This window comes from Drosophila gunungcola (genome assembly GCF_025200985.1).
Source record: "Drosophila gunungcola strain Sukarami chromosome 3L unlocalized genomic scaffold, Dgunungcola_SK_2 000002F, whole genome shotgun sequence".
NCBI lineage: Eukaryota > Metazoa > Arthropoda > Insecta > Diptera > Drosophilidae > Drosophila > Drosophila gunungcola.
This window is the reverse complement of record NW_026453178.1, coordinates 3051378-3071442: the sequence shown is the minus strand read 5'-3', so window position 1 is coordinate 3071442 and position 20065 is coordinate 3051378. Positions and strand designations below refer to the sequence as shown.

Sequence of the window (20065 nt, the reverse complement as noted above, 5' to 3'; positions counted from 1 at the left end):
ATTGGTGTAAATACCAGAAGAGTATAGACTAATGGATCTGAACAGCTTATTAATGTTTTAATTGCAAAATTAAAATTAACTACAAAATTGATTACCTATGAAGGCCAGAGTTGCCGCCTGGAATAAGACGCTGACCAACACTGTTAGGTACACCTTTTTGTATACGTTTTCGTTTACCTTCCGTACGTTACCCATTTCATCCCAAAATCAAAACATTAAGCTTAACTTGAGAAAATGGATGAAAATAGCTTGATCTATGGTCTAGAACTCCAGGCCAGGGCACTAACGCCTCAATATGGTGAGAGCAACGATGTGTGCTTTTTTATAGCCACCAACTCCCTGAAACCCACGAATCAAGTGCATTTAATTCAGTACGAGGAGGAACAGGGAACTGTGCAATCAAAGGTAAATATACGGCATATTTAAAAATAAAACTAAAATATAACAATTAACAGGTCTTCGAACATGCCCTGGGTGAAGTGTGGAAACTAAATAGCTGCCCTCATAATGCGCGCCTGCTGGCCTCCGTCTATAATGTCCAAAAAGGAGCTCAAGTGCTCACCCAATCGGCCTTATTAACTCTGCCAGAGGATTTGAATCCGGATCCGGAGCAACTAAAGTCGGAATACCTGCCGTGGCAGCAGGTGGAGGTCTTGGAAGCCCCCGGAGAACGTGTGAAAACCATCGAATTCCATCCCAGCCAGGAGCAGACAATCGCCTGTGTGGTGGACAACAAGGTGGCGGTGATGCAGAGGGCAGAATCCTCCACCCGTGTGGTGGCCGAGGTGCCCACCAGCGGATCCTCCAGTGGATCAGCCAAGCACACGCTTCACTTCACCACGGGCAAGTGGTCGCATCACCACCAGGGACACCAGTTCCTCACCCTCCACGATGGCCATCTGAGTGCCTACGATGTGCGGGACACGCAGCACTGTGCCTGGAGCATCAGCGATGCCCACGGGCAGATGGTGCGCGACCTGGACTGCAATCCTAACAAGCAGTGCCACCTGGTCACCGGCGGGGACGATGGCTACCTGAGGATCTGGGACTGCCGGATGCCCAAGGCTCCGGTCTTCGAACGCTCCGATCACTCGCATTGGGTGTGGTCCGTGCGCTTCAACACATTCCACGACCAGCTGCTCCTCTCCAGCTCCAGTGACTGCAAGGTGCTGCTCACCTGCGCCGGATCCGTGAGTTCGGAAACTCAGGTCCAGGCGGGACTAGATGACTCCAATTTCAGTGGGGTAGAGCCCGAGGAGAGGCACAAACTCTTGCCAGATGGACTGCTGCAAACATTCGATCAGCACGAGGACTCTGTTTACTGCGCGGAATGGAGCAATGTGGATCCCTGGATCTTCGCTTCCCTCAGCTACGATGGGCGCGTAATAATCTCCAAGGTGCCCAAGCAGTACAAGTACCAGATTATATTTTAAGACATTTACTTCTTAAGTTAATACATATAACCAGAAAAGTAATGCTAACTAAACAGATTAGAGCTTTGTTCTCGAAGGTGTTTTCGGAGTACTAGATTATAATTTAAGCCATGAAAACTTAAGCTAACTAAGTGAGATGGAGCTGTTCAACCTGTATCCTCGGATGTGCAGTCGGAGGAGTCATTGGGATTGGCCGTTTCCACCGAGCAAACGCGTTTTATCAGTTCGTTTTCGATCTCTACAGTGCCGTTGTCCACAGCCTCCTCCATTTGCACGTACTCTATGGTGGCAGCACTTTTCTTGGCAGCTGCAGTGGATATTACAGGTTTTCCTGCCGCAGGAACAGGTGCTTCAGTGGCCTTTTTGGCCTGTGCCTCCGTGTCATCCTCGGCTTCCTCCGCCAAACTGCTCCTCTGAGGCTGGACTTCGGCGTAAATGGCGGGATACTGCAACTGCAGCTTCTGTTTAATGACCCGTATCTTGCGGAATATATAGTCCAGATCCTTTTTCATATCGTTCAGACATTTCACATGCCTTTTAAAATCCTCGCTGGCACTTTTCAAGCGACTCTGGGACAGGGCATTACAGTTTAATAGCATCTCATTGGTTTTCTCGAAGCGTTGGAGCCTAGGGGTATTTTTTTTTATTGTTTTTAATAGTATATTGGTTGATCTATAAAGCTTACATTTGCTTCTGTGCCCTTATCATTGTCTCCACATCGCCCTGATTCACCATTCCTGCGAGACTCTGAATAAAAGCCTCTGCCGCGGAATTCCCAAAGCCAGTAAAGGATTCCAAATCTGGAGTGGCATCCTGGGACTGCTGCACATCCGTGATGCCCAAATGGCTCATGGTTTTTCTATAATATTAGATTTTATTTGAGCTCCAAAACAAAATTGATTTGTTTACTCACCCTTCGATGACTTTTACTTTTTAATAAATTTAATGTTTTCTTGATTGTACTTTATGGCAGTTTTTATTATAGTTTGCGATTTAACTGTTTTTTATGTTTTTATTGCTTACTTACATTTCATTCTTTTTTAAATGTTTTCTTGCTTAGAATTTTTGTAAGTTAGTAAATGTATTTTCTAACAGCTGTTTTGGGTACAAGTTTTTAAACAGTGTTGTAAAGTGACAAAGTGCAAAAAGTATAGTGCCGTCAACGTCATAAGGGCTATTCCATTTTATGAGCGCAATTTTTGTTTTACTTTAGTTTTTTTAAGAGTCTATCTATAAAACTTACTCATAGTTTTAGTACTGAAATTATTTGTATTAATATTTAGGGTTAATTTAACAGACAAAAATCTAAGCTCCTAATCTTGGAATATGGTGTTTTTGTTAGTGACGCTGTTTGGTCACTCTAATTTAACCGGCTCCATTTTGCGAACAAATTATTTTATTTATTCTTGTTTAAAGCGTTCAAAATGAAGCTCGCTCCGACTGTTAAACTGAACAATGGCTATGAGATGCCAATTCTGGGATTGGGCACCTACAATGTAAGTTTATCTTTATAATAAATGCGCCATATCACCAACAATGCTATGTCAATCAACTTCGAGATATGTTCATAGAACATTCTACCTACATTTCGCAATGGTGAAATTGTCAATAAGTAATAATGTTATCTGTAGCTAAAGAAATCTCGCTGTGAGACTGCAGTGCGCCACGCCCTAGAACTGGGCTATCGGCATATAGACACCGCCTATCTGTATAGGAACGAAGGCATTATAGGCAAAGTATTGGGCCAATTTATAAGCGAAAGGAAAATAAAGCGCGAACAGGTGTTTCTGGTCACAAAGGTAGGTGCTGGAACATCTAAAAGTTTCTAGAAGCTATAAGCAGTTTGGAAATCCATATCAAATTAGCTCTGGGACATATACCACGAACCCCAGATGGTGAAATACGCCTGCGAACTGCAATTAAAGCTACTGGGCGTGGACTATATAGATCTATATCTAATGCACTCGCCAGTGGGTGTGCCATATATATCAGATGACGATCTGATGCCCCATTTGAATGGCGAACTAAGGACAAAGTGAGTTTTGGATAGACCCATTCCCAGTCATAAACTGATCTTCGGATTTCACAGCGATGTGGACTATTTGGATACCTATAAGAGCATGGAGCAACTGGTGGACCTAGGACTTGTACGCAGCTTGGGATTGTCCAACTTCAATGCCAATCAACTGGAGAGGTTGTTGGTATGTTGCCAAATCAAACCTGTGGCTCTTCAAATCGAATGCCATCCGGAATTGGTGCAAATCCCATTGATAGAGCTCTGTAAATTGCACAACATCACCGTGGTCGCCTATTCTCCTCTGGGTCGTCCAAAGACCTGCAAACCTTTACCCGAATACTACGAAGATCCCAAAGTTTTGGCCCTGTCGGAAAAATACGGCAAGACACCCGCACAAATCGTACTCAGATACTTGGTATATACCCTCAGAACATTAAAGTAGAGAAAACATTTAATAGTTGAAAAATACAACCGTTTCACAGATCGACATTGGCACCGTGCCGATTCCAAAAGCTGCCCAGCAGGTTCACCTTATCGAGAATCTCGATGTCTTTGATTTCCACTTGACCCAAGAGGAGTTGCTCCAAATGGGGTCTTTCAATCTGGGCCGGAGAATCTGGAAGTTTGAGAAAGCTAAGAATCATCAGTACTATCCTCATTAGGAACAGAGATGTAGAAATAAGGTTTACTTAATAACTTTAAAAACTTAAGGTAAAATCTTTTACGGAACCTTCAGTGAAAATACATCATTAAAATTATTATTTTGCCAATGTTATATTACAGTAGTATTAGATTAACTTACAAAGTAGTTTAGTTTCACATTTTCGTTCAATTTTATGAAACATTTCCTTAATAAACAACATATCATACTGTCAATACCATTAATTCATATTTTATGATATTTTATACTAAAAATTCAAAGTTTTACCTGAGGATGCATTAATTTCATTTCCCGACTTTCTGAATTTCTTACAATGGTTTCGCTTAAATACACATGTGAGGCTCTAAAGTACTCATATACTGATCTCCAAATACGCATTACAAAACACACTTCCGATCCTGTTGAATGAAGAAATATTTATGTATTTAATTCGATGTTCTGAATTTGCAGTCGAAGGACAACGAAGGAGAGGCCGCTGTGAAGCATGCCATCGATGTGGGCTATCGTCATATAGACACGGCATATTTCTACCAAAACGAAGCCGAAGTTGGCAAGGCGATTCGGGATAAAATAGAAGAGGGAGTGGTCAAGCGGGAGGATATTTTCCTCGTTACCAAGGTAAATAATAATTGAATAAATATATGTTTACTTATTAATAATAATTTTCTTGCAGCTTTGGAATGTTTTCCACGATCCTGAGCGTGTTGAGGGCATTTGTCGGAAACAGTTGAGCAACTTTGGCTTGGATTACATCGATCTGTACCTTATGCACATGCCAGTGGGCTACAAATATGTTGACGAGGACACCCTTATGCCAAAGAATGAGGACGACGTGCTTCAGCTGAGCGATGTGGACTACCTGGACACCTACAAGGCCATGGAAAAGCTGGTTAAACTGGGGCTGGTCCGCAGCATAGGAGTGTCCAACTTCAATAGCGAGCAAGTGGGACGAGTTTTGGCTAACTGCGAGATCAAGCCAGTCACCAATCAGGTGGAGTGCTCTCCTGCCCTCAACCAGAAGGCTTTGACAGCTTTTTGCAAGAAGAACGATGTCACTGTGACTGCATATACACCTTTGGGAAAGCCCAAACCCGATATCAAAAAGCCGGACTTTATCTATTCCCCAGAGGTGGCCGTTATTGCCAAAAAATACGGCAAAACTGCACCGCAGATTGTCTTGCGTTATTTGGTAATTAAGGAATTTTTTCCATATTATTAAAAACGTCTAATTTTACCTGTTATTTTAGGTTGGTCTGGGTGTTATCCCCATTCCCAAGTCATCGAATACTAACCGAATTTCGGAAAACTTAGATATCTTCGATTTTGAGTTAACTGCCGAGGAGATGGCCGTTCTCGATGGATATCACACTGGCGAACGTGTTGTGGCATTAAATTTAATCAAGGGCCAGAATCACAAGTACTATCCGTTTGCAATTGATTTTTAAACCGGCAGAAATGTTCGTTTCTTTATAATGTCGAAAAACAAAAATATATATTCAAATTGTTACAAATAAGTCTATGACAGTAATTTGAGGGCACGAGTATATTAATGCCCCCTAGACAACCAACGTCATTGTACCCTGGTTGCTCCGTTAAATCTAAAGATCTGCTAGCCTCCTAGAAAGTTTGGAATATCCAAGAAAAGAGAAGTAAATGGGAGCATCGATCTTTGGCACGGCACGTTTGACATTCAAGCCGAAAGGTGAAAATGTTTGAATAAGACCGAATTAAAACACAACGCTTTTACGACTAATGGTAATATAAGCTGAGCGAACTGAAAGATCACCAAACGACAGTGTACTCAGCTTAATTAAAATATAATTAATTGCTGAAAAAAATACATTACCAGCATATTTCATTCATTTAAATAGTTGTGTTGTTTAGGCAGTGATAAATGGAAATTTTGTATAGCTAGTAGCTACAGTCGAACTTTCCCATCTACAGACGATTTGGAGGACAAGATTTGAATAGATCGTACTTAGCAATTTAGCTAAATTCTTTATTTACTTTTATTATTAATTGGAAATCAGATATATAAATCCTGCAACAAATTTAATTGTGATTGTCTTTGAAATTCATTTAGATGAATAGCAGATTATCTAAAGGGCTTAAATATAGTAAATTGTGTATAAGAACAAAAAAAGTAAATGCGTTTTGGCAACCACAAATCTAAAATTGTTATCCATTTATCTTGTTTAGGGGAAGAAATTGTATTTACTGGATCTAATATTCTGATACTTACCAAAAATATGATGCGGAAGCTATTAGTTGCGCTAACCGCAGAAATGAAGCATGAAAGTATTATGGCCATTAGATGATGTACCTATTACGTCCGGATGGCTAATTATTTTTGGATTGTTCAGTACATTTGGGTTAATCGCTGCTCGCGACCTTTGTAAATAGCACCCCGTACTGACGTCACCCGAAAACGCTTGCAGATGACCAGAAAAATAATAAGATTTAAACGCTCCGAATGAAATTAGTGTCGTTTAGCCTTTGAGACCGCTTAAACTTAATCTTTGACTAGGAAGCGAGGAAGGGATGATCCATGGGAGCCGCCAGGCAATTAGAGGAGGATCTCTGGCATGCGTCGCCACCTTGACCCAGGCCAAGAATAGTGTAATAAAGACGACAGCCTTTCGAAACCACTTTCCATGCTACCATGGCTATTCCCAAGTTCGGATTGGGCTCGGATTCGGATTCGGATTCGGATTCGGTTGCTCCACTCTGCCTCTCCACTCAACAACAACAACAGCTCACACAAGATCCCACTCAACCGACGAACTGAGTGAAATCGCTTCGGTCGAGAGCGAGGTTTAAATAAATTTTCAGTCCAAAAATTGGCAGTTTCGCTCAAAGCGTGCCCACGTTCACATCGTCGTCAGTTTGCGGAGCTCACACGGATATCCCGGCGATCAATTAGAGCCCGGAGTTCAGTTCAGCCAGAGCCAGATCCCTCCCCTGCAACGCGTTTAAATATTGTTATATAAGATTAGCAACTTGTGAAATCCCCCAGTGCCAGTGCGTAAATCAAAAGTGAGTTGAGCTAAGAGCTAAGAATTACCTCCATGGCATCATCAAAAATAATGGGTAAAAAGGATCGTTGTCGTGCATTATGTAAAAGGCCCGAGAAAAGCTCGTGGCGGAGAAAAACTTTCGCTTTCACCAAGTACAGCTCTTTGCAGCTGTTGCGCATGCGCAGAGACACTTGCAGATTGCTACTGTTTACCTGCGATTACCAGGCCAGACCTTGATTACACAGGAAAATATTTAAATTTTCTATTCATAAAAATAAAATTATAAAAAGGATAATGCTGAAGATAATTATAATTTGATAAAGTTCCAAATAAATAAGCTGTTCCTTAAAACTATCAGAAAATAAGATCTTTATAAAGTTCTTATAAGCAGAAATCAGAAAAGGATAAAACTGTGCCTACTAAATAACTTTTATAAATCCTAAATCTATTGCCCTTTGTAAAGATTAAGTTATAATTAAAATTAATATAAATTTATCCGATAAAGGATCCTTTCGAACTTTATACCTTTGGAAAAACATGATATTTTCAATGCTATTTTGAGTTGTAACATAAATTTAAATGGATCCAAAAAAAGATTATTGCTTTTTTTTTTTTTAATATTTTTACAATACAAATGAAATGATAATGTAATGATGATAATGTGACTCCGTAAATGTTCTTTAAACAAAAGTTCTTTATATTTAATTTCTTTTTTTTTATATTTATAAAAACTCTACTTATTTTTCTCTGTGCAGTAAATTAGATACTTGTACTAAAAACTAGGTGTGTGGGTGTTACCAAACATAAATCGTAATATTTTTAGAGCCTTTTAATTACGCTTTATTGACCCACTGCAAGTGTTTCGCGGCAGTCAATAATTTTACGGCCGATAGTCTTGAGCCGCGAGAGTTTTGTAATTCTGTTTGCTGGCTTAATTGCCGAGCCACAAGAGGGGCCTGCAAGGTCTTCTCGTCTCGGCCGATGTTGGCCAACACCGTAAAAGCCAAGTGGTTGGAAAACGTACGTACTCGCACAATGCAATTTGTGCGGTTCGCATATAAATATTCATGGCAAGTGGCTATGGCTATTGTGCAATTGCCAGGGACGCAGCCATCGACGTGACGATTTCCTTTGACCAACAGCCACGACCTCGACTGTTATTCTGGGTGCCCATTAATATGTAGTAAATCCCCTTTGGTGGCCAGCTAACCAGTTGCATCCACTAATGGTGTTTTAAGGCAGGGCTGCCTTGACCAACGACTAGCCCAAACCCAAACGACTAGCCTTGAACGACGAACGTGGTGAGCCTGGCTAATGAATTCCACTGATTACAGCGCCATTTGATTCTGACACATGAATATAAAGCGCTACTCATCCGGGGAACATTAGCGAACTTTGCCGTAATTGTGGCAAAATGCAATCTGCATGATAATCCGGAAAGGCAGATGCAAATCGCCAAGTCGTAAATTCGCCAGTTTGTCAATCGTAATCGTATTCGTTCGAAATTCGAAACTGAGCCAAAGCAAACCAATATTGCCAATGTGCACGGTCATGGGGTGGGATTGGGCAAGTGCACGGTGAGAAATAATGGGTTATTTGAAGCAAAAACCTTGCTCTTGACTTTATTTGGCAAGTACCACAAATCATCGTTTCAAGTATTGAGAGACAGTCGCAAACAAGTTGTTTAAATATATTGCTTATTTCACATATTTTAAATCAAAATAATTAGATATTCATCTTTTTTAATAGAAAATAAATACAATATAGGATCCAGTTCCATTTTATTTTTTTAATGCGTTGTTAAAAATTTGTATAAATCAGTTATTTTATGGGTATTGCCTTTATACATTAATTAATTAATTCGATTGCATTATAGTGCAAAAAAAATATAATAATAGATTAATAGATCAAAGTATAAAAATAGCAGCAAATTTGCTTTGCTAGACAGTTAAATCTAAATATTAACTAATTAATCAAGCATTATAATAATATTTTAGTAGTCATGTTCTTGGTAATTATTAGATTTAGTTCACCTCAAAAATGTAAGGTGTATTTATTTTATAAGCAGTGTTTATAGTTCCAACAATGCAATTATGATCACCCAATGTAAATCCGAACACCTAATTTTTTCTTCGTGTAATGGGAGTGGATTGGGTCGATCGGTGGGATGGGGGAAAACCTGTTTTGAGTATTTCTCGGGCTTGCACTCTTTACTCTTACCAAAAGTCGGCGATATTGCTGCGGGATCCGTAAGAGGTACTTTTCGGTTTGGCAGCTTTTATGCTGTGATGTGATGTAACCAACGGGCTAATTGGCGGAGCGGAAAAGCAAAACGCAAAAGCGATAACGAAATTACAAATCGCATGTTTCAGTGGACAGTCAGCGCCAGCCATCTTCAGCACGGCATAAAAAATGATCGAATTACCAAAGCCAAACTTTCGAGCCATATATTATATTATAGCATACTTAAATTGGAGGTATTCAAAGCAGGGCAATTCCACACGTTCAATTTTTGTTTTTTTTTTTTTGTTGGTTTTACATGGCGATGGATCGATTGCGTTGGAAACTGTGTGAAGGCCATGAAAGTGAACAAACTGGTCATAAACAGTTTGTTGACCAAAAATAGTTGGACCAAGTTTGTTTGCAAAGCCATCCGATCCGCAATTACAGGGCGGTAACTCCGCTTCGCGCATCTTTCTCTCGACCTTCGTCTGGGTTTTTACGACTAGAAATTTAAATGGGCTCTGAAATGACAAAACCGAGCCACCAAACATTCGATTCGATTCGTATGCAAAGCAGTCAGCTGGCGGATTTTGGGTCACGGTCAATGGACCTCTGTAAGACCACAGAAAAAAAAGGCGAAAATAAACTGCGGAAATGGCAGCATCTCTGGGGGATTAGCTAACTGAATTTAAACTAATGTGGGCAGCTTCTTCGCCACATGAGATTGAAAAACTCTGGCCCACGCAAGCCATTGCACTCTAGTCGTCGGTCCAATCCAGTTCCCAGTTTTTTTTTTTTTTAATCTTTTCAGTCCGGTCCCCTGACATTGTGCAGTCAAAAGTCAAGTGGGATTAATTGGTATGCATAGACGTATATGTATCTTGTATCTCGGGCTGCTGAGGTGGTCCAGTAAACTGCGGTGACCCTTGAGAGTTCGATGAATTTTAACATTTCGGATTGCACAATCGCCACCGACCAAGGGCAACCGGCCAATTAGAGTCGGTGGTGTCAGCCGTGAAGAAATCTGACAGCGGCCACTGCCATTTTAGCCCAATATTTCGCTTACAACCGGGCCAAAAATGTGGTCCGATGTGGTTAATTGATATCGTATTAATTCGGAATGCGCTTGGGTGGGAGAAATATTTAAGCTGGCTTAAAAATTGGCAATTTGACTGCAAGGGATCTCCGTTTAAGATAGTTGTGACTTCATTTCGCTTTCATTTAGGTTTATCTGATTTAGTTTTATTCGGTAATTAAAATAAGTTTACTACGTTTTAAACTTTAGTAACTTCGATGAACAATTTGTTAAATAAATACATAGTTTATAGGCTATATTATTTGTTTTCTTAAATTTTAAAATAAATGTTTTTCGAAGCAAAAATATCTCTTTAATATCTTGAAAACTCAAAGATTCAATAGTAAGTTACAAAAAAATAAAATTTTATTTATCGACATTGTGCTTGCTTATTAAAATATGTCTTACGAATTATTTTTGAATGACGTTACATAGAAATCGTAAATTGAATAGAATAAATATCTTTTATATGTTTTTAAATATGATACTTTAGTAATTAAAGTTTTTTAAAATAATATTAACAGCAGAAACCAGATAATAAAAACGTTTGAAATTACATAAACAATTTTGATTATAATTTTGTCAGTGTAATTAAAAGGGGAAATTCAGTGGGCTGATCGTAAACATTTTAGGGAAATCGAGATAAATATTTGGCAGCTGTGGCTTGCTGAAAGTGAAAGTGTTAATTGGACCGATAATAATTTAAGGTTTTATTACTACCAAAATCCGTGTTGGCATGAGTTCTGCTGTCTTGATTTTGAATGTCATTGTTGTGTAATAGAATAGTTAATTAAGACGTATTTTACGGATTTTACCCAGGCCGCGTTGCTGATTTCAATGGAGTAATAGAATTTTGTAATTAAGACGTATTTTTTCCACTTTCAGTGCTCGAGACCGAAGTGCTACAACAACCAAAGTTGAACGGACCGGCGGCGAGTACCGGCGGCGACTATGACTATCCGTACGTCTGCGGACTGAGTCCGGCGATGAAGCAGGTGGCCAAGGAGGAGCTGCACGAGGACGAGAACATCCGGCGGCAGGCGCTGGCCCAGTTCCGCGAGTGGATCGACAAGCATCCGCACATCCGCAAGTGCCGCACGGACGCAGTGTTCCTGCTGCGCTTCCTGCGCACCAAGAAGTTCTCCGTGCCGGCCGCCTGCGAAATGCTCGAGCGCTACCTGACCATCCGCCAGCTGTTCCCGCACTGGTTCAAGCAGCTGGACATCAACGACCCGGCCATCAACGAGATCTTCGAGAACGGCTACCTGGTGCCGCTGCCCCAGAGGGACTCCACCGGACGCCAGGTCATCTTCTCCGTGGCCGCAAAATTCGATCCCTACAAGGTAAGAAACAAAAGATACATTTTACTAATACCAAAAATGCTACTTGCAATATCATAATTTTTTTTTAAACTACAAAACTATATACATACATTCCTTTTTACTTTCTGAGTTTAATGTTGTCTTCCATTTGTAATTTAGTTCATTTATATTAGCACAGCACTCCAACACGAAATAAATTAAGTTTATAATCTTTTAATACTTTTTCTTTTTTTTAAGACATCTGACTTAAAATGTCCTATTCATATTTTATTTACCGATTTTTTTCTGATTGTAATATATATTTATTTTATTAATTCAATATGTTTCTTTTCAGTTTACTTCGGTGCAAATGGCGCGAGTGCACAGTTTGATCTGTGAGGCTCTGCTGGATGATGAGGACTCCCAAGTGGCCGGTTACGTGTACATCAACGATGAGAGTGGCATGAACATGGGCTTCATCAGTCTGTGGTCTCTGAACGACCTGCGCAGCATTGTCAAGTGCATCCAGAACTCTACGCCCATGCGGCACAAGGAAACGCACTTCGTCAACATTCCCCACTACGCTAATCGGATCATCGAGCTGGGCGTGTCCATGCTGAGCGATAAGCTCAAGAAGCGAATCATTGTGAGTATATAAATACACAGGAAAAAATGTATATGATTCATTTTATTTATTTTATGTCGCTGAGTTAATTTTCTGATGGCGCGATTAATGGATAAAAACATTTTAGATGTATAATATTTCGTTAACGCAATTCATTCACCATGACTATTTCCATTTTAATTTGCGTTCAGTAAATAATGAAAACTAGATGGGCGAGCTGTTTTTTTTTCTTTTTTTTAAGAAACAACAATTTTTTTAGTAAATTAAAGTTCAGCTTTATATCCTTTAGTGCTAAAACAATTATTTTTGTTTTTATACATTGCTTTTTATTATGTTTTTTAGTGCCTACTTCCAGGCTTATAAGTTTTTTAATTCCTGTTGCGACGAAAATCTTAAGCCCAAATAATTAATATGAAATATTCCTTGTCTTTTGAAACTAAAGAATATTAAATATGTTTTATTTATATAAATAATAAAAATTAGTTTTTTACTCGATCTAATTCAATACCTTTTTTTTACAGGTTCACAAAAATGTTGACATCCTGAAGACAAAGATTGATCCTGCTATCCTGCCCAAGGAATATGGTGGCACCGTGCCAATTGCTGAGATGATCGCCGAGTTCAAACAGAAGCTGCTCAAGCGCCGGGCGGCGATCCTTGCTTTGGACGACATGCAGATCGAGATCACCAAGGACGCGGCCAACTTTGCCGGAAATGATATTGGCGACCTCGATGCCGGTGTCGTGGGCAGTTTTAGGAAACTGGAGGTGGACTAGACTCCTTCGTCCGACAATCTACCATCTCCGTAGGCTAAGATAGGATAGGTCAGGATACCATTGAGACAGTCGACAATTCGCGCGGGCATGCACACTTCGTACCTATTTAATAGCATCACCACTAAATTGTATAACTAAAGGTCTCCTCGGGGACGATGTTCCACTGTTGTCGTGGGCGTTTCCCCGCCAATCCTCAGCACCCCATTAATGGATGGGGACTGTGGTGGAGTCTCCCAGTTGTACTTGTATATTCCATCCATGCGTTACGTTATGTCAAATGAATGTCTATTTAAATATATGTATATACTTATTTTTGTGAATTTGAATTTACTATACGTTTTTTATTTGACTTGATAGTTGATCGTATTGGTTTTTTTACTGGGTAAATGGTCAAAAACTCTTTAAAAAAATGTATGTATACTTAAAATAAAACGTTGAGTTGATTTTCGAAAAAAATGTTTTGATACAATTTTAAAATTATGTCATTTTATATTATTTTCGACCAAATTTCTTTCATTTAACGGTCTTCATAGAACACGTCTATATAAATTTGAAAAGATTTTGTACAAACAACATAAATAAACTTAAATTTTAAGTTCCGGATTTACACTTTTAAGCCCTTTAACAAGAAAAATTAAATTTTAAGTTCCGGATTTACACTTTGAAGCCCTTTAACAAGAAATTCGTTTTTAAAAAATTAGCTTGCGGTGATTTCATGTCTTTGGAAACCGCTTGATCATTAGCTGACTCTCTTTGGGCCATGTTTTTGTTAAAAAACACACTTAAGTATTGCACATCGTAAACGCCATGACGCATTTTTAGCAGCGACAGGAAACCACTTTGTTATCACCTCACCCATCTCTACAGTAAAAGTTTTTGTAAACGGACGGAAATATCAGATATAAGGGGAAAATAAATACCCCGTTGTTAAGCAATTAAAGGTTACCTATTTATAAATATACCTATCTTTAACATTTTTTTTAGTAATTTCATTAGTTCTTCATAAGTTATCGAATAAAAATGGTTTTTACAGTACCAATTCTAGTGACATAGGAGTGAATAGCCTCGCAAGGAGGTGGTTTTGTATGTGGGTGGTGACGTTGAGAAGACGAACGTTTACCGTGCTACAAAGAAACCGCTAGGTGGTAAACTTTCTGGTGGAAGCAGTGGCAGAATCGTGCCACTGATCTTGGTATTCCCATGGTGCATACTTGGTATATCGCTGCTATTTTTTTTAGCGCGATAACGGTGACACAAACGGCGACGAGAGAATCTCAGTGCATTCTACAACCGCAAGAAGAGAACAAAAGTTCTTGGGCATTAAGTGTGAGCGTTTGTTTGTGTCGACAGTCGTACTAACAGTTCAGACTAAACAAATAGTATTAAAAAAAAAAGTTGTTTAAGGCTTCAGAAATTTAATAATTAATTTCTTCAACTTTAATTGAATTAAATTTGAGAATAAAATTAAAACCAAAATTATAGCCAACAATCAGAAAATGGTATGAAAGCATGTGCTGATAATGAATTTCTAAAACTACGTAGCCGACTAGTTGAACAGGATTAAATATATAAAAGACTTGCTTTTAAATAATGTAGAAAAACTAGAAACAAAACTTCGAAAAACAAGAGGTTACCAACTACAAATTTATGAAAAGTAATCTTAAATGCAAAAAAATTACGTAGCCGACTAGTTGAACAGGATTAAATAAATAAAAAACTTACTTTTAAATAATGTAGAAAAACTAGAAGCATAACTCCGAAAAACAAGAGGCTACCAACTACAAATTTATGAAAACTAATCTTAAAGACAATACTGCACTTAGTAAACAGTAACAAAAACTTATTTCAGTCGGAATATTCCAATCTTAATACAAATAAAAATTGTTTTTTTCTCAATAATAATTTTATTTGTTTAGTTATTATTATTTTACCCGCTGCTGTGGGTGTGAGCGCGCGAATGTGTGTCGGCATTATGATTGTACGCTTATTATTATGGCCGCATACGAAGTAATTTCCAAGTTAACTTTTCAGTTGAGCGCTGGAACAGCTGGAGAACGCGAGCGTCCACTCGGCCGTCTGATTCTCGTTCTTATTCTCGATTTAAGTCGTTAATTGTGCAAGTGCTAAGTGCTATGTGCTCCGCTTTGTAAACTGACCTCAAACACTTGTTGACATATCAACATCGCGAGTTGGGTAATTCAGAGTAATTCTCCGGTTCAGATGTTCTTGTTCTAGTTTTTTTGACCATTTGCAGTTTCCTCTTGTATTTGTGAAGTGCATCTATGTTTTAAGCAAGTGATCATAAGATACTTACCGACTTTACCAGACATTTATGAGATTACCGCTCTCGCGTATCTAATTCCAACGGTCACGATTACTTATTGGGAGCGTAAAAAGAGTGAGCTTTCCAGCGCCAAAGTTTCCAGTGAACAGCTGTTCAGCTGTTTGGGGAGCTTTGGGTTTTATTTATCCTATCTCCGAGAGCACTGCACTTTGCAGAGAGAGATTGAAAGAGAGAGACAGAGAGGTGGGAAATACAGAGCAAGTTTTATCAGTTCTGAAGTACGAGTCACAGATAAGAAAAAGTCGGCGGCGGGTGTTAAGTCATTTATACAATTTATCGCTTCTTTGCTTTGCGCAATCGAATGGAAAAGCGGATTGCATTGCAATCCGGAGTGGAGTAGACACCAGAGCACACGGCAACCATGAACAAACTACGGGCTCTATTGCCAGGTCAACACTCGTCTTCCAATGGTGCATCCCGACATTCTGTAACGCTGGAACCGGAGATCGGATTCCAGATAACCATCGACAATCCAAAAAACGGGGATCAGAACAAGGGTTCCGGTGGCGTTCCCGAGCTCAATGTCCACCTCATCGCCGCCCGACATCTTCCCTCCCTGTTTGGCTTCAAGATCGTCCAGGGCTATTTGATAAAGGTAAATTAGTGCTAATTAGTCATGATATGAGGCATAGCTGCGAAAATTGTATAAGATAAAAGCACTCAACTTGGCAGAAAAACAACTTTTGTTTGTTTTCCCAGAAACCTGATGAGTTCAAAACAGTCAGTAGAAATTTAATTTTTATTTTGACGATGATACTAATAAAAATAACATTAAATTTGTTTTCTTAAGAACTTCAAAACATTTTCAGATTCAGAATTCAGATTGATAAGAAAACGTAAAAACAATTTCTTATATTAAGAAACATATATGATATTTGGTTGGCATAGACTACAAATTTTAATTTTTAACAGTTGATAAGTAGTAAATCATGGTTTTAATTAAATTAAATTTAAATTTAATTAGTTTGTTTAAACTCTCCGTTCTCCAATCATACAAAACATACAAACTTTAAAATAAATTTGAATTAATTAATGCTCCTTTAATTAATTTGCACTTAAAAAATTAAAGTCCATTATTAAACAGTTCTCTATGAAAAATAAAGTGAAAATTCATAAGATTCCAATAAAAAAGGGCATAATTATCTAAAAATGTTTATTCAAAACAAAAAATTCCAGATGTTGCCAAATAAATAATCAATCAAATAAATATCAAAGTTTCAAAGAAATTTTGAGCTCAATATATTTTGTTATTTGTTAAACACATAACTTTTAAGCGCCTTGCCAAGGCGACTTCCCAAAGACCCTGAAACGCACACAAAATTATGTTTATTAGTTTTATCTATTTCTGAGTTTTCTCCTCCTCCTTCATTAAAGGTAAAGCTATTTCCCGGAACGAAACGCTTGGACAGCAGTATTCAGACAAACACGTGGCCGAAGTTCAATGAAAATTTCAAATTTCCACTGGTGCCAGATATCAAGTATGTGTGACACATTAAGCGATGACAGTATTGCGTTATTATTATTCCAAAATGGTATGTGAATAGATCCTCCATGAAGCATGTTCCTCGACGCACAACAAATGGTCAGACAAACAGCTCCGATCCTGAGCCAGAACAGCTCTTCTCCGGGCAATTTGTGGTTTTTACGGTCTACGCCTTATTGGAACTTCCGGCCGCAGTAAGTTGGTCACACAAACCTCCTAAACGTGGATTAAATTTCTTTCTTACCAGAACTTTAATCGCTTTAACAAGACATACCGTTCGCTAAAAGACAGGAGCACCAGCTTTGTCCAACGATTCGTGGATCCAACTGCAAATACTCCAAATGAGGCTAAGACTGAAAACGGAGGGAAGGCAAATGATCAGGGTAAAGGAAAGAAAAAGTCTGATAGTGCGCGGGATGCAATGCCACCATTGACAATAAGTGAATCCCGCAGAAATATTGGTAATTATGACAAAGTAATTGTTGAAGACACAGAGAAAATTCTTTAAATTTAACAATAATTCTTAACATACCTTGTTAAGGTGGATTTTGTTTAAGTATTTCGTATGTTTTTACTGCATACTTTTCGTCAACATTCCAGTTTTCCTAATTTTTTAATATTTATAAAATTGAAAAACTTATAAAACACTGCAGCTAAAAACTTTTATGTGGCTTACCATAAAGTCGAGATAATGAGCCCTAAAATTATCTTTAATAAAAAACACTCACTTTCTAAGTTAATTTATCTTGCTAACTAACAAAATATGAATATTTAATTTCCATAAATTGTTACAACCTGTAAATTTAAGACTTTTTTATAAAAGCCTAGTCTACACATAAAATCTGATCAAATTAAACCCTGTTCGAAAATGTATTATCTTTTCAAAAGTATCTGTATCTTTTCCCCTTAGGATCCGTAACCTGCTACCTGGAATCCAAGCTGTTCGAACACAACAGTAGAACGGGGAACTATTCGACGGAAGAGCTGTGGCTGCCTATAAAAGATATCACCACAACGGTGGCCAAGTCGTCACCCAGCAACAACAATGTGAGTAGGAAAAACATAAATGTGTACCTGACCCAGAGTATTGCTAAACAAGTTCACCCGAACTTGGTGTTACAAAACAATGCGACATGGGCACTCCGAGTGTTTTCAAATGTAATGGAGATGTGTGCGCTTTAATTGTACAAAGTGAAAGCTTCCCGCTTGGGCGGGAAAAACGCAACAACAACATAAGCACTAAACATTTAAATGAAAGCAAATTTTTTAATTGCAACCAAAAAAAAACATTAATGTGCAAGTGAGTCAATATTATTCCGGAAATAATGAATTGAAAGCCAACCCTCATGTGTTTTCCCCCAACTTAATGTCAATCTAAAAAGTGGTTTCGATATCTGTTTGCAATATAAATGTTTGAACTATTTTTCAGTATGGGTCAATTTAACATTTATCTTATCATGCCAATGCGATTTCAATTTGTTGACATACCTTATTTTTAAGCCAAAATGGGAAGCATATCTAGCCCCTTACTGACAGTATTAAGTAAACAACATTTGGCTTACGAAATTCAATTATTGATAAAAAGCAACTTGTAAAAGCTGTAAATAGAAGATACATTTTGTAAGTGCAGTTCATCAAGGTATAGTTATAAACACATCTTAGAGTTATACTTCTGAAATGTTTTAAGAGCTTTACTTTAACAGGAAATTTTAAAAACAAATGTTCGAATATTCAAAAAAGTAGTTCTAAAAATATTATATTTATATTATATTTTATATTTTTTCAAGTTGTTATCTCTTCTTATATTATTTAGTTTGTTAACTCCGCCAAAGGTGTGGTCGAGCTGGCCCTTGAGGTTCGCGATCTTCTCGAATGCGAGTCGCCTATGGACACATCGATGCCTCCCTCAACGCCCTCGAACACGCCCACCTCGCCCACTCCACCTTCAACCCACTCGACCAACAATTGGCAACGGATGACGGCAGAAGTGAAGCGGAAAATGGGCATCAGCAATGTCGGAAACTCCGACTCCGGCAGATACATGCTCCGGGTGACCACTACGCGGATGCGATGCTCCAACAAGGTCAAGGACGAACTGGAGGCCACGGCGAGCTCGGGGGTCTATGTGAAGACCACGGCCTTCGAGCACGGCATCTACATAGATGCGTGGAAGTCACCGGTCTTCTTTCCCTCACTCTCAACCAAATGGGACGATGGTTCCGGCGATGGAACGATTGACATTCCGCTCCAGAGGCTCGATCAGTTGCAGGACATTGTTCTGCGAATCACATTGGCCACCAAGAAGATGGGCAAGAAACTGGTCCTGGGCACGGTTATCATCGGCGGAGATCAGGCGGGCGATACGGGCTCCGAGCAGATGCGCCTTATCCGGGAATCTCCGCCTGGTCAACGGGTGGCCGCCTGGCACTGCTACCACTAATTCGAACTCAAAGTTATTTCCAGACAATTGTAAATAGCAAAAATCCTAAGTTAATTCATTCCAAATTCCCTTGTGCATCTTCCAAATATGTATTTGCGTTTCGATCGTTAAAAATATTATATTTAATGCGAATTGTAAAATGCTTCTTTGGGAAAGTTTGGCTCATTTCAACGTCTGTGGCGTGTAACACTTGGTTTACTGCCCACTCTGTAATGGCAATAGCCATACTGAGAAAAATCTTTTCTTCTTTTCAATTTCCAGCATTAGTTTAGTTTAGAATTGGTAATAGATTGTTAAAACGTAGTCTGGGTAATTGAAACTTCAAGAACAATTCAGAGAAACTCCAGGACAACGTTGGTATTTAACTATTTAAACAGGGTCTAGAAAAACGATGTTTAAGAATGATTTAAAACTATTAAAACTCACAGTATTATTGATTTTTTAAGGAAATTTAGAAATTAGAAAAAACATAAGGGAATTTTAAGATTAGAAGGATTTTTACAGTGAACATTTTTGTAGTTATTTTTTTGGATAGGTTAATATGTTTAAGTAAACGAGCTTCATTTTTTATTTAGGAGTATAAATAAATTTTTTAAATGAAAAGAAAATATTAAAATTCAGTTCTGAGTTAGAGCTTAACGTTTTCAATAAATTTTCATGTACTGTTAGA

General features: G+C 38.6%; 5 protein-coding genes and 1 long non-coding RNA gene across 8 annotated transcripts; 4 read left to right on the top strand and 2 right to left on the bottom strand.

Moving 5' to 3' along the window:
• Window positions 1–160: 160 nt before the first annotated feature.
• On the top strand, window positions 161–1451 carry LOC128257367 (EARP and GARP complex-interacting protein 1). Its single transcript, XM_052988357.1, has 2 exons — window positions 161–405; window positions 456–1451. Exons 1-2 carry the CDS (start codon window positions 235–237, stop codon window positions 1431–1433), a joined length of 1149 nt encoding a protein of 382 aa, XP_052844317.1. The 5' UTR covers window positions 161–234; the 3' UTR covers window positions 1434–1451.
• On the bottom strand, window positions 1423–2528 carry LOC128257369 (kxDL motif-containing protein CG10681). The gene is made up of 4 exons (XM_052988360.1): window positions 2461–2528; window positions 2347–2395; window positions 2119–2292; window positions 1423–2060 (listed from the first exon to the last, which is right to left on the bottom strand). Exons 3-4 carry the CDS (start codon window positions 2283–2285, stop codon window positions 1580–1582), a joined length of 648 nt encoding a protein of 215 aa, XP_052844320.1. The 5' UTR covers window positions 2286–2292; window positions 2347–2395; window positions 2461–2528; the 3' UTR covers window positions 1423–1579.
• A 139-nt stretch (window positions 2529–2667) lies between these two features.
• On the top strand, window positions 2668–6006 carry LOC128257368 (1,5-anhydro-D-fructose reductase). 2 transcript variants are annotated; one of them, XM_052988359.1, is made up of 6 exons: window positions 2668–2929; window positions 3065–3232; window positions 3299–3468; window positions 3523–3865; window positions 3933–4161; window positions 4562–4699. In XM_052988359.1, exons 1-5 carry the CDS (start codon window positions 2858–2860, stop codon window positions 4110–4112), a joined length of 933 nt encoding a protein of 310 aa, XP_052844319.1. In that variant the 5' UTR covers window positions 2668–2857; the 3' UTR covers window positions 4113–4161; window positions 4562–4699. The 2 variants fall into 2 exon arrangements, with proteins under 2 accessions (XP_052844319.1, XP_052844318.1); XM_052988358.1 differs by lacking the exons at window positions 3065–3232; window positions 3299–3468; window positions 3523–3865; window positions 3933–4161 and adding exons at window positions 4785–5300; window positions 5359–6006 and having other exon boundaries at window positions 2769–2929; window positions 4562–4729.
• On the bottom strand, window positions 3884–5544 carry LOC128257370 (uncharacterized). The gene is made up of 3 exons (XR_008267862.1): window positions 5404–5544; window positions 4379–4509; window positions 3884–4066 (listed from the first exon to the last, which is right to left on the bottom strand). It is a non-coding gene; the product is annotated as an uncharacterized LOC128257370 (long non-coding RNA).
• Window positions 6007–6948: 942 nt separating the features above from the next.
• Window positions 6949–13454, top strand: LOC128257538 (clavesin-1). The gene is made up of 4 exons (XM_052988589.1): window positions 6949–7147; window positions 11312–11769; window positions 12083–12373; window positions 12874–13454. Coding segments are annotated over exons 1-4 (1005 nt in total). The 5' UTR covers window positions 6949–7146; the 3' UTR covers window positions 13129–13454.
• A 1700-nt stretch (window positions 13455–15154) lies between these two features.
• Window positions 15155–19829, top strand: LOC128257553 (uncharacterized). 2 transcript variants are annotated; one of them, XM_052988613.1, is made up of 7 exons: window positions 15157–15321; window positions 15383–16067; window positions 16847–16950; window positions 17017–17149; window positions 17203–17416; window positions 17866–18002; window positions 18769–19815. In XM_052988613.1, the coding sequence occupies exons 2-7, from the start codon at window positions 15834–15836 to the stop codon at window positions 19393–19395; spliced, it is 1449 nt and encodes a 482-aa protein (XP_052844573.1). In that variant the 5' UTR covers window positions 15157–15321; window positions 15383–15833; the 3' UTR covers window positions 19396–19815. The 2 variants fall into 2 exon arrangements, with proteins under 2 accessions (XP_052844574.1, XP_052844573.1); XM_052988614.1 differs by having other exon boundaries at window positions 15155–16067; window positions 17224–17416; window positions 18769–19829.
• The last annotated feature ends 236 nt before the right edge of the window (window positions 19830–20065 follow it).

Excerpts from the sequence above, each read along its gene's own strand:
- LOC128257367 (XM_052988357.1), top strand. The coding sequence starts at position 235 with ATGGATGAAAATAGCTTGATCTATGGTCTAGAACTCCAGGCCAGGGCA. Across the intron at positions 406-455 it reads AGGGAACTGTGCAATCAAAG|GTCTTCGAACATGCCCTGGG; the intron begins GTAAATATACGG and ends AACAATTAACAG.
- LOC128257369 (XM_052988360.1), bottom strand. The coding sequence starts at position 2,285 with ATGAGCCATTTGGGCATCACGGATGTGCAGCAGTCCCAGGATGCCACT. Across the intron at positions 2,061-2,118 it reads ATAAGGGCACAGAAGCAAAT|GCTCCAACGCTTCGAGAAAA; the intron begins GTAAGCTTTATA and ends AAATACCCCTAG.
- LOC128257368 (XM_052988358.1), top strand. The coding sequence starts at position 2,858 with ATGAAGCTCGCTCCGACTGTTAAACTGAACAATGGCTATGAGATGCCA. Across the intron at positions 2,930-4,561 it reads TGGGATTGGGCACCTACAAT|TCGAAGGACAACGAAGGAGA; the intron begins GTAAGTTTATCT and ends CTGAATTTGCAG. Across the intron at positions 4,730-4,784 it reads ATATTTTCCTCGTTACCAAG|CTTTGGAATGTTTTCCACGA; the intron begins GTAAATAATAAT and ends ATTTTCTTGCAG.
- LOC128257538 (XM_052988589.1), top strand. Across the intron at positions 11,770-12,082 it reads CAAAATTCGATCCCTACAAG|TTTACTTCGGTGCAAATGGC; the intron begins GTAAGAAACAAA and ends GTTTCTTTTCAG. Across the intron at positions 12,374-12,873 it reads AGCTCAAGAAGCGAATCATT|GTTCACAAAAATGTTGACAT; the intron begins GTGAGTATATAA and ends TTTTTTTTACAG.
- LOC128257553 (XM_052988613.1), top strand. The coding sequence starts at position 15,834 with ATGAACAAACTACGGGCTCTATTGCCAGGTCAACACTCGTCTTCCAAT. Across the intron at positions 17,150-17,202 it reads TATTGGAACTTCCGGCCGCA|AACTTTAATCGCTTTAACAA; the intron begins GTAAGTTGGTCA and ends CTTTCTTACCAG. Across the intron at positions 18,003-18,768 it reads CGTCACCCAGCAACAACAAT|TTTGTTAACTCCGCCAAAGG; the intron begins GTGAGTAGGAAA and ends TATATTATTTAG.